This window comes from Cannabis sativa, chromosome 3 (assembly GCF_029168945.1).
Source record: "Cannabis sativa cultivar Pink pepper isolate KNU-18-1 chromosome 3, ASM2916894v1, whole genome shotgun sequence".
Classification (NCBI taxonomy): domain Eukaryota; kingdom Viridiplantae; phylum Streptophyta; class Magnoliopsida; order Rosales; family Cannabaceae; genus Cannabis; species Cannabis sativa.
In genome coordinates this window covers 12,921,502-12,934,623 of record NC_083603.1, presented here as the reverse complement: position 1 = coordinate 12,934,623, position 13,122 = coordinate 12,921,502, and the positions used below count along the sequence as shown (strand labels likewise).

Here is a 13,122-nt window from a genome sequence, read left to right as displayed (position 1 = left end):
GTAATCGAAATATATATAATAACAACAAATAAAAATAAAAATACATAGGATGCTAATAAAATTATATATTATGTTAAAAAAAGTACAATAGAAAATAGAACTTAAATATTATTTAATAAAATATTATCCCGTATAACAAAAATACATATGCTATTCACCAAAACATATATACAAACAATAATAATAATAAAAAAATATATTACTAATTAAATATTATATATAGTATGACAACAAAATTATATATATAGTAAAATAGAAACTAATTAAATATTATTTAAAATTAATGTATGTTATAAAATATATAAAAATAATAATTAAATATATGTAGCATGTCAATAAAATTATATACATACATTAAAATATTTATATTATGCTAATACAATTATATAATACTAGTATACATATCAAAATAAAAAATAAATATCATCTAAGAATAATAATATACTATACAACAAAACAGAAATATATTGTACAACAAAATCTATGTACCAACAACCCACAACAACTCATAAAAAATAAAAATAAAAAATCGACATAACTTTCAAATAAAAAAAGATTTTAATAAAACTAATATAAATATAACATAATCTTTAAGTAATTTGCTTCTAATTTTAATAAAAATAAAATTTGAAAAAAAAAATTATTAATTTTTTATGTGATAAAAGATAATATAAATACATTTTTGGGCTAGTAGACATTTTTCTTATGCGGGGAGATGTCAACTCATAAATTCGGTTCTCTTGGGGCTTCGGAACTATTGGATGAACATCTTCTTGCTTCCTAAAAGCATTATTAAAGAGGTTGACAAGTTTTGCTTATGGTTCTTATGGGGAAACAATGGATCTAGAAGCAATTTTTACCTCACGGCTTGGTCCAAAGTTTGCTTACCAAAAATCTTTGGTGGATTGGATTTTGGAGATGGTACAAATTGGAACAAAGCTATGCTTGGTAAGTACATTTGGGCTATTAGTCATCAACAAGATACTTTGTGGGTTAAATGGATTAGTTCTATATATTCAAAAGGCCGAAATTTCTGGAGCTACCAACTTAATCTTGATTCAAGTTGGTATTGGCGCAAATTGTACCATTTTCGAGAGCATTTTTCTCAGCATGCCATTGACACTGCTGGTCATGGTGGGAAGTTTAAAATTGGTCGGTTTTACTCGAATCAAATTGAGCTTGAGAAGGTCAAAAATCATAACTTTGTTTGGGACAATTTTAGTGTGCCAAAACATCGTTTCATTGTTTGGCAGGCTGTCTATGGCAAGCTTCTCACAAGGGATAACTTGCGATTGGTGATTCCTAGTGTGGAAGGCGACTGTCCTGTTTGTGAGGAGATGGCTGAGAACCATTGCCATTTATTTCTCAGATGTGAGTTCTCCCTCAGAGTTGTGAAGCTGGTTCAAGACTGGTTAGGTCGATCTTGGCCTCTCGATTATGAAGCTTGAAAGCTTTGGATTGAAGGCTTGGACAAAGGTTTTTCTGCAAAAGTTGTTGCTGCTAGCTGCTCTGCCGTCATCTACCATATTTGGCTTAATAGGAATGTTTGTGTTTTAACAGCTACTCTTATATTGTATATAAGATTATAAATAGGATAAAAAAGGAAGTGATATATAGAGTTAATAGTTACTCTCATTTGAATTGGAAAGACAAGGATAGGAAGCTTTTCTATTTGTTAGAGTTCTTTTTTTTTATTTATTTAAGCGTTTATATATTACAAACCATGTTTTACCTGGGACTCGAACCCATGACTTCTAACACACACACCCACCTATGGCCACTTGAACTAGTCTCAAGTGGTTTTATTTGTTAGAGTTCTGTAGCTAGCATTTTTCTTTACTGGTGCTGTTTGTGGCTTTGTTGTAAGTTCTTTCTGGTTTGTGATTTAATAAATTTACTTCTTCTAATGAAAAAAAAAGATAATATAAATAATAAATAATCTATAATGATCATTTTTCTATAAATTTTGAAATAAGAATATTTATTAATATAATTTTTTTTTAGGAAAAAAATTTATTAATATAATCTTACAATTTGGGTTCATTTACTATAAATTCTGAATAATTTTCTTGTAAAAGTTATTAATTTGCTGACATACTAAATAGATTCAAAACAATGCCAAAAGTCATTGTTTCGTGGTCAAATAAGAGGACTACTTTTTTTCTTGCAATGCGACTATTCTTTCAATTTCGTGGTATTTAGTATTTTTAAATATTAATTTTGGTGGTAGAGATTTGTATAGTTTAATATAATAATTTTTATTATTGTTAGTTATGGAGACTTTTAATATAATAATTTTAAGAATATTTTTAGTCAAATCAACATATCTACATATATTTCAATATGTCTGATATATTTATGGTATGTAGTATGTACACTCCCATCTCCCAACCACCGATGCCTTAAGATTACAGAAAATGAAAATGGTATTGAAGTAATGAAATGAGGATGAGAGTCTCTTCTCCTCGTTTGTTGTTTTTCACCATATTACCATTCCTCACAGTTGCAGTTGCAGTTGCAGACCAAGGATTAGGAACAGTAACCGATTATGAGAGGAGGTGTCGGAAGAATGAACCACCAATTAGATTCCCTTTCCGATTCAAACAAACCCAACCCAATAACACACTCACCGGTTTCGACATCTCCTGCACCAAATCTCACAACAAAACAATACTCTTGATTCCAACCATTACAGGACCCAGCGCCGAGCTATACGTAAGAGACATAAACTATGTTTCACAACAAATCCAAATATACCACGACCCACATCAATGCCTTCCCACACTACTGCTGCTTTCCCAAAACAACAGCAACAATAACACCACTAGACCATTCAATTTTCCTTTCAAATTCAGATACGATCGTCGAACCAATTACTCAACCCACACTCTCCTCAATTGCTCTTCAGTTTGTAACATTAAGTTGGTTCCTTCTGATTATGATATTGATATGGTGATTTACGAGCGTTGTCCTAAGATGTACGACACTGTAGCAATTCCAGATAGCATATACAAGGCGTCGATTTCTGGGAAGGATGATCGAAGCTATGTAACTTTGACATGGTCCGAACCCGATTGTAGAGCTTGCGAAGCGAATCGAATGGGTTGCAGACTCAGTAATCGTAGTGACCAAAAAGTTGAGTGTTTCGATCTACCAATACAAAAAACAGGTAAAGAAAACTGGCTAATACTTGTTTCTTTATTTAATCTTATTAATATGGTTATTAATGATAATTATTTGCTGTGAATATTCAAAACAGAACCAACAAAGATTTTGCAAATGATCAGAAGTACTCTATGTGAGTTGGGTTTCTACTTTTCTATTAAATTTTCTTTAAACTAATTAGTAGTCTTTGATTTTTTTTAATGCTTTGCTATGTGTTTTGCAGTTATTGTCTTAGCCACTTCTGTTTTATGTTCAATAGTGTTAGCTATTCTGTTTTATCTACACATAACACACAAAAACGATAAAGAACATGAAGACAGAATTGAAACATTTTTAGAGGATTATGTTGCTATGAAGCCATCAAGATATACTTATTCCGATATTAAGAAGATTACAAATCACTTCAAGGATAAGTTGGGTGAAGGAGCTTATGGAACAGTGTTTAAAGGAAAGCTTTCTAGTGAGATTTTGGTCGCGGTAAAGATCCTAAATAATTCCAAGGGGAATGGAGAAGAGTTCTTGAATGAAGTAGCTACTATTGGTCAAATTCACCATGTGAATGTGGTTCGTTTGGTTGGATATTGTGCTGAAGGGTTTAAAAGAGCTCTTATTTATGAATTCTTACCCAATGGTTCGCTTAATAACTACATTTCCTTAGAAGCCAGCGGTGGACACCGTTTGCTGAGTTGGGAGAAATTGCAAGACATTGCCATAGGTGTTGCCAAGGGAATCGAGTATCTCCACCAAGGTTGTGACCAACGAATCCTTCATTTCGATATTAAACCTCATAATGTTTTGTTGGACAGTAACTTCAAACCTAAAATTTCTGATTTTGGTTTAGCAAAGTTATGTTCTAAGGATCAAAGTTTAGTATCAATGACTACGGTTAGAGGGACTATTGGGTACATGGCACCAGAAGTGTTCTCTAAAAACTTTGGTAATGTGTCCTACAAATCAGATGTTTATAGTTTTGGAATGTTGTTGTTGGAAATAGTTGGAGGAAAGAAAAATACCACTGAAAGAGATGAAATTTACTATCCTGAATGGATATATAATCACTTAGAAAAAGGAGAAGATCTCAGAATACAAATTGGAGAAGTGGGAGACAATAGAATTGCTAACAAACTTGCAATTGTAGGACTTTGGTGCATCCAGTGGCACCCAATGAGTCGTCCAACAATGAAAATTGTAGTCCAAATGTTAGAAGGTGTAAAAGTTCTTGACATGCCCCCAAATCCTTTTTGTCAAAACAGGTCAATTAATGACAAATACGAAGGTGCCACAAAGACTACTGATTCTTGATTATGATGTTCTTGCAGTGATTTATGGTTTGTACAGGATGAGTATGTAATTTTGTTTTTAAACTATATGTAGGATTAGCATTAGAATAAAGGTTCACATATGTACGTGTTATTCTATTTATTTAGGCAGTTTCACTACATAGGCTCATTTGGTATGTTGTATTAGGTCGTATTGTATTATATTAAATTAGATTATATATCATATTTTTATATAATACTATGTTAATTTTTAATTTATACTAAAATATTATATATTTAGGTGTCCATAAAAGTCAATACCACTTATAGTTTTACATAAAATAACTATAATTTATTTTATTTTATTACTAGTTATGTAATTATATATATATTAAATAATTTAATATTAAAAAATAACCAATTCAATCTATACATTTGCGGATTAGATTAGATTGGATCCAAAAAATGAAATCCGCACTTAGTGCGGATCGGATGCACTATGAACAAAATAGTACGGATTAAATTCAATGAACACTCCTATATAAAATATAATACTATACAATACAATGTAATACATCGTACCAAACGAACCCATATCATTGAATAATTTGGTCCTTATAGTCGTACTATTGAGTATATTTACGTTATCTAATATATACTTGTGTACTTGATTAAGAAAACTTTGGATTTTATTTGTGTTTGATTTATTTGAAATCTAAAGAAAGAAAAAATTTCACAATATGGTGTGAGCAAATTTGTATGTTGAAGCAGTAGGTCCCAGTACAGCATTGGATCAGCATCGCTTCAGCATTTTGAAGCAGAGACTCTAGTGGGGAAGAGTTCAAATCTTGAAGGAGTTTTTTTTTTCCCCTTAGTTAAGTTGTTATTGCTGGTTGTGTTTGATTGTTTACTTAGTTTACTTTTATTGTTGTCTTTAGTTGTGTGAGTAATAAATATTATGTGGATTAGATGTGTATTAATCATGTTATTTTGTCATGTTTGTGATGTTATGTTTTAGCTTGCAAATGAGAAAAATACTGCATGTATTTTCAGCTTGGTTTAGGGTAGCGCTCGATGATGAAAAATATCCATTTTCCTCCATTTGTGGAGTGCCTTGGTTTGTGTGTTGAAAATACTAATTTTAAGTGTTATTCTTGTCTAAATGCTAGCTTATGAGGAATGTTTTCAACAATTGTGTGCTTGTGTTATCCCACCATACTTTGAGTTTTTAGAATAGCTAACACTTTGAGAGAGTTTAAGCATCTAGAATCAGTTAGTGTAATCCTTGAGGCGAAATCCTAGCGAGCTTTATAACTTGGAAATAATTTAGGGCATTTTTGGACGATTGAGCCTTTCAAGCCAACCCGAGAATATTTAATTGTCAATAGTCCCCCCTAATTGAGCCAAAAGCCTAATTTTTCTTAACACCCATCAAGTTACTATATCCACACATTCACACAAAATGTTATCCGTCACAACCTGAACCTAATTGCTAAAATTTATCAAGGACAAACTAAACATTATTTGGGATAGGGAAGTGAGGATAGATCTTTGCAAGATGTGAAGAAAAAACAAGTTCATACTAGAGACATGATGGGATGTAAGTCGGGGTGGTGAGAGTTGTAATTCACATAACACTAATTCCTTCTCTTGCTATATATAGATATATTTTTTTAAAAAAAAACAGAAAACAAAAGAAAAAATATATATACATATATGTACAAGCATAGTATTAAATAAAATAAGAGAGAGAAAAAAAGACAGGACAAGTTTAAGGCTAAGTTTGGGGTGTACCACCTCTAATCAAAGAAAAAGGTTGTTTTTTTCTCTCTTTATCTAGTTGAGTTGAAAAAAAAAATGAAAAAAAAATATACATATATATAGTACATACATATAGCAAGAGAGTGGGAACTAGATTAAGTGAATATTGTGGGTTGAGAATGAATTTTTGGGTGAGCGCTTGAGAGAAAAAGAAAAAGTCCTTGTTAAATTGAGGTAGTTAGGTCATGAGCTTAAAAATGTCATCCTTTACCAAACCCGAGCCTAAACCTCACATTACAAGCCTATGAAAGTCCTTTTGATCTAAGTTGTAAAGCTAAGCTACATTAGTGGAGAGGATTGCACTAGTACAACTTATGGAAGCAAACTTTTTTAAACTTGAGGATCGATGGGTAGTTGTTATATAAATTCAAGGTGTTGGTGGGAGGTATTTGCACACTTTAGTGATTGAATTACTCTTGGTAAGTATTAAGGACATAAATATCATGCAAAATTCTGTTGAAACACACAAGTCAAGGCATATTCACTACCACCAATTACACTTCCATTTCATCTAATTCTGAGAGCATTTTCGTCGCTAAACCAAGTGTGAAAGAGCAAGATTTTCTCTGCTGCAAGCATGTTAGTGTCGCTGTCATTTTCTGTTTTTATTGTTTAGTTCTTTTTATTTTTCATTACTCGAGGACGAGCAATACTCTAAGTTTGGGGTGTGATAACTCTATGGTATAGAGTTATTTTTTATGCTTTTAAACTAAAAGTATTGTGAGAAGAGTAGTGAAAATGTGTTTATTTGCTTAATTTTAATTAGTTTTAGTGTTATTTTCTATTTAGTAATCTAACTTTTAAGTCTTGTAAATATTGATATTGTTGGGTGTGTTTTTCCAATTAATTGTGCTTATTTTGTTGAAAAAGGAAGAATTGAATTGATAGGACAAAGAAAAGGAAGCAAGGAAGAAAAGGAACACAAGCTGAAATTGGGGCAGAATGCTGAAGCAATGCTGAAGCGAATTCAGCATCCTGGCAGTGACGTGGAAACACGAGTTTCACTTATCCACCTCAGCAACTTCGGTCCAGTCACTCAAATTACACCAGCCAGCTGACGTGGAGGAAAGGGGACTAACCCTAGTGGGCTAAAGTGGAAAAGTTTGGGCTTCTATTTTGGGGTACGAAGTTGGTACCCTAAAAACCCAACATCTAAAAGAATAGAAAAAGGAAGTACACGATTTTTTTTTATCATCTTGTATGTACAGTACGGGGCAGCTGCCATTTTTCTAGTGAGGAGCTTTAATTTACAGCAGGAAGTACAACAAAGAAGAAAGAAGAGGGGACCAAGCCTTAGTGTTTGACTTTTCTTTTACCCTTTCTCATTAGTTTTCTTTCTTTACTCTCTTTTATTGTTGTTTGTACTTTGTATCAAAAACTTTGTGAGATTGTAAATTTGGGCAGCAGCCATGGATGAATTGTTTTTAGCTTGGATTTTATCTTCTTACTTGAATATGAGCTAAAATTTTGAGGTTTGAATGGCTATGAACTTCTAAGTTGGGTATGATTAAATTTTAAGCTTACTTTAGCATTTGTTTTGCCTTTGTTCATTCAAGTGAGTTTCATTTTAATTGATTGTTGTTTCTTGGCCATGAATAACAATTTGCTAAGCTAGATCTTGTACCGGAAAGGCTAGATCTAGTAGTTCAACTTGAATGAAGCAAGTGAAAACCTAGATTTAGGCTTTTCTTTGTAAGTGGGATAGGAATATTTCATTTACCTTGGATAACTTACCAAATTAATGTTTGAATAGTGTTCTGCTTGCTGGTTTGATATAGGAATATATTGAGCTAAATGGTAGAATTAAAGTTGTGAGTGTTGGAATATTCTCACAAGCCTAGAGGAATTTTTTGTTATCTCTGTGCAGAATGCTAGAGTAATGCTGAACCGATGTTGTACTTTTTGGGTTTTATGCCCTAAATAAAACTCTTTACAATCTGATTAGTTGTCAATATAAGAAATTTGAAGTGATTGATGTTTGCATGAATTTTACATGCTAATGGTTTAAATATGTTTATTATATTTACACACAGAATCAGTTAAATCCAGATCATATGTTTATTCACAATTACAGTATCGTCAACACAGTGGAATGTGATTGTGATCATATGAATCAAAAGACTTGGTCCCTGTTTCATCAGTGTTACTGGATTTACACTAATGTGATAATCAGCGATGATGTGTACTTACACTTGGAGTAAGTGTTATGTTCTTTCCAGGACATTAGTAAAGTATACTAGTTTCGAATGTATGGAGTATACATTGGACTGGACCGATATTGCAACTAAGTTAAGATATTACAAACTTACCGTTATACATATCTTTCCAAGTCAATATCAGTAGTTGATCTTAAGATTAAAAGAATCTAAATCCTGATATGCTTAGGCTCAACTCAGGAGTGCTATTCATGTTCTTTGATTTATCAGTTAAGCCTACTTTCGGGTCAGGGTGATACGTATATTTTGGGAACATGATAGTATGATTGAGTGGGAGTGCTGAACATAAATATGGAATCTATAGCTTCTACTGGTGTATAGAAGTCAAGTGATGATTCCCTTCGAGCTTAGAAAATAGAAGTAAATGGATGAGCTCTTGTTTAACTAACTAATCATTAGATCATTAAACACCATTTACAGGTAGCTAAGTGTTTTAAGGGGCAAAATACATTGAGGGGTGAGAACGGTAAAGAAATCCCATCTCGATGTAGATCATCATTATAGAGGATCTTTAAATCACAATAAGATTATAAAAATGGTTAAATGAGATAGCATATTGATATCGTGGAACATATAATATGCTCTATATAAGTCTGAGAGTGCAATTCTAAGTTCTAAGAGTGGATTCAACGAAGAATTAATAAGTAGGAATTTACTTGGTAAATTTGGTTCACTTATTGGAAGCTCAGCATATAGATCCATGGTCCCCATTCTAGTTGAGAATATTCTGCTTGTAAGACTCATTAATTGATTCGTGATTGATCAATTATAATTCTAAAGTTAGACTATGTCTAATTTTATGAATTTTCACTAAGCAGGGGTGAAATTGTAAGGAAAAGAGTTTCTAGATTTATTTATTTATTAATGGACTTTATATGTCTAATTAATAATTAAATTAAATGACAATATTATTTAATAATCTATTTTAGTTATTAAATAATTAGTTTTGGCATTTAAAAGGTTAGAATTGGAAAATTAGCGTTTTTGAGAAAATAGAGATAAAATTTGATAAAACTGCAAAAACAAGTGGGGCCCAATACAACACCATGGCCGGCCACTTATTAAGGAGTTTCAAATTGATTTTTTCATTATTTTAATGCCAAATAATTCTTAACCTAAACCTAGTAGTTGCCTATAAATAGAAAGTGAAGGCTCAGTCAAAACACAAGTTTTCATATCATCTTCTGACAGAAATTTCTCTCTTCAGAAAAACTGAGCCTTCCCCACTTTCTATACCTGGCTGAAATCCCTATTCTCTTTCCTCCTTCATCAATTTCGAACCCTAGTGAGAGAGTAAGTGCCCACACACAGCAAGCAGTAACTCAATCATAGATTGGAAGACTGTGAAGGATCAAACTTGAAGAAGAAGGACATTCGGGCTCAGATCTTGATTATACTTTGCTACAGAAAGGATACCAGGGTTAGAGATCTGAGTGGAAGGAGACATTAATTCCACTGCATCAATGTAAGGTTTTCTTAACTTTATATGTGTTTAATTTATCGTTTTAGAAAGTTCATATTTAGGGTGTTTAAACAACATACTTGTGAGTAGATTTAAGATCCTGGTAAAATAAATTTCCAATAACTGGCCTCAGAGCCATGGTAATTGATTTACTTGTAAGAAATTTGGACTTTAAAATGATTGTTTGTTTGTTTTTGGATCGTATCATGTTGTATTGAGTGTTATTTGATGATTGATTGATGTTTGTGAATTTTCGTGAAAAATAATTACGATTCTGTTTCTGGAATTATTTTTATTGGATAGTATGAAAAAAAATTAAGCAAGTTACCTTTTTACAGAACTCAATTTCGATTTAATTTGAATTAGTTATGATTTTTTGAAGATTCGAAAAAATCGGAGTTGTGCTGAAATTTTCCTGCGATCGCGAAAACTGTCCGTACAACTCACAATTTTTTCGTTTTTCTTCGTTTTTTCATGTTTTTTCATGGAATTAACTTCTGTTTTTTTGTGTAGTTTTGTATTTATAGATTTACTATTCCTAATTCAATTCTAATTATCATTATGAATTAATTTAATATTTTTTAAATTTAATTCAAGATATTAGTGTAATTTGAATTTTAAAATAGTAAATATCTATCTTATTGCTTAATTATCTATCTTATTTTTAAATTTGATTATATCTTATCTTATTTTTAAATTTAAGGTCAGATTTTAAATATTTTTAAATTAATTTTTTTTTTAAATAATTTGACCTCATTTAAATGGGTAAATACCATTTTGGACCCTCTGTTTTACAAAAGTTACCAATTGGACCCTGTGTTTTGTTAAATGACAAAATGGACCCTGTATTTTCTAAAATAGTACAAATAGGACCCTGAATTGATTTTTTGTCAAAATAAAATTTAATTATAATCCGATCTAAAAGTGCTATGACAAAACTATTTACATTTTTTGTATCTGTTCGTATTAAGCATTGTCTTCAAGTTGTTGTATTAAAAAAAAAGTTGTCAAAAATTAAGCTCAAGGTCCTATTTTTACTATTTTAGAAAATACAGGGTTTATTTTGTCATTTAACAAAACACAGGGTCTAATCTGTAACTTTTGCAAAACACAGGGTCCAAAATGGTATTTACCCTATTTAAATTCAAAATAAGATAACTATAATCATGTAATTTTAAATAGATGTAAGATATTTTGCTAACTTTTAAATTTTGTTATTTTATTTATTCAAATTAAATTTAAAATCTGAAAAAGATATTTAATTTATCTTTTCTAATTTGTATTTAATTTTTATTTATAAAATAACATTTAATTTTTAAAAGTAGTTAGCAAATTTTGAAATGATATTTAGGTTGGCTGAAACCTAATTTTTCAAAATTGTAGGTTTAATTTTAAATAATTTCAAAATTTATATTAATTTTTTTTTATTTTCGAAAGTAAATATTTATTTTTTATTTTATTTATTTTCGAAAATTAAATTATTTTTTTTTAAATTAAATATTTTTTTATTTAATTATTAATTTTGAAATTTATTTATTTAAAATTAAATAAGTCCTACTTCCAACTATCCAGCTAACCTTGTTGCAGGAATATATGGTTTTAGCTTGTGTGTAAGTTTTCAAAACCTATTATTACTGTAACGCCCCGATTTCCCGAGACGTCACACTAGCTAGTCCGTTTAAAACCATTTAAGATAAAGACAATAAAAGACTTCTTTAATGAAAAATAACTAAGCATGAGATCTCATTATTTTTAAAACAAAACATCGTGACAATCCCCTAACATGTAATCCACGCCTCGAGCTCGCCACCCTCACTATATAGTTTTGCCTTTACCTGCACACAGAGTACCCGTGAGCTAACGCCCAGTAAGAAGAGCTATGTAGGACATAACCCCCCCAACTTGATAACATAGTCATAAGTATAACAATATCACAACATCAAATCAATTCATACCATATTTGCATACATATAACAACATGTCATATCACACATTATTCTCACATACAATACAACATCATATCACAGTGTAATCTTAATGCATGTTATACTCACACACATAACACATAGTATCTTATCGCACATTGTCCTCACATACGATAATCTACTCCCACTCATGTTGATCAGACATGAAGTGTAACTTTCCCTGCCTTGTGCTGTTCTCACACTCGGCATCCAATAGGGCAATCACTTATCACAAGTTGTACTCACCCATGATAGAATGACCTACAAGTAAACCCATACAAGCAGCCAAAAATATATCCTGCAGTGTTATGCCCACACCAGCAGCAGAAAACCTATCCTATAAGTGCTATTCTCACACAAACAGTCAAAAGCTTTATCACTATCACACACTAATAACATTAGCATAAAACAACAATCTACCATAAAACATGTAAATACAAACCCATAATACAGTTGTATGTTTCAACATACACCCTGTGCACAGATGTCCACTCTTCTTACCTCAGTTATTAAGAACACCTTCTTGCTACTCCAAGCACCTCAATGAATTTTCTTGTTGAGGACAAGATCCTCAAATCCCGCTGCTTAAGACTTGTTATCTCGTCATTACTACCTATAACAACACATGGTTCAAGGCCCTAACATTAAAATTCGTACTCTTACAGTACAGCAGAAAGATCACTATTTTTGACCAACAACTATACTAATTCAGTGAAAGTTGTCTTCATAAAAATTATAGGAAATTTTATTATCTTTCCAATGATATAAAGATCATTAAAAATGACTTAAAACTGAGGGAGTTATGATTGTTTTACTGAAACTGTTTCTGAGAAAGAATATGGAGTAACGAATTACACAACTTAGCAAAAATACAAACTTTTGACATTGAATGGTTCAGAACTAAAAGATAACATCTTCATCAAAGTTTTAGGAAATTAAATTCCCTTTCCAATGATACCAAAATCTTTGAAATTGGAATTATATTCAAAGAGATATTACAATTTTACCAAAACAGTTTTGCAAGAACAAGATTCAAGAAACGAATCACATGATATTGAATAAAACTAACTTTTTGACATAGTATGACTTCGAATTAACAAAAAGTTTCTTCATAAAACTTATGGGAAATCGAATAAGCTTTCCAACGATATAAAAATCTCTAAAAACGGATCAATATCAAGAGAGATATCATCACTTTACTGAAACTTGTTTTTCTGAAAACGAAAAAATATAAT

General features: G+C 31.1%; 1 protein-coding gene across 1 annotated transcript; it reads left to right on the top strand.

Moving 5' to 3' along the window:
- The first annotated feature begins 2,329 nt into the window (after window positions 1-2,329).
- Window positions 2,330-4,614, top strand: LOC115711358 (rust resistance kinase Lr10). Its single transcript, XM_030639694.2, has 3 exons — window positions 2,330-3,169; window positions 3,260-3,298; window positions 3,389-4,614. Exons 1-3 carry the CDS (start codon window positions 2,443-2,445, stop codon window positions 4,465-4,467), a joined length of 1,845 nt encoding a protein of 614 aa, XP_030495554.2. The 5' UTR covers window positions 2,330-2,442; the 3' UTR covers window positions 4,468-4,614.
- The last annotated feature ends 8,508 nt before the right edge of the window (window positions 4,615-13,122 follow it).

What these genes read in the sequence shown, in the direction of transcription:
- LOC115711358 (XM_030639694.2), top strand. Translation starts at nt 2,443, where the DNA reads ATGAGGATGAGAGTCTCTTCTCCTCGTTTGTTGTTTTTCACCATATTA. An exon ending in TCTACCAATACAAAAAACAG is followed by an intron (nt 3,170 to 3,259) that starts GTAAAGAAAACT and finishes TATTCAAAACAG; the next exon opens with AACCAACAAAGATTTTGCAA. An exon ending in AATGATCAGAAGTACTCTAT is followed by an intron (nt 3,299 to 3,388) that starts GTGAGTTGGGTT and finishes TGTGTTTTGCAG; the next exon opens with TTATTGTCTTAGCCACTTCT.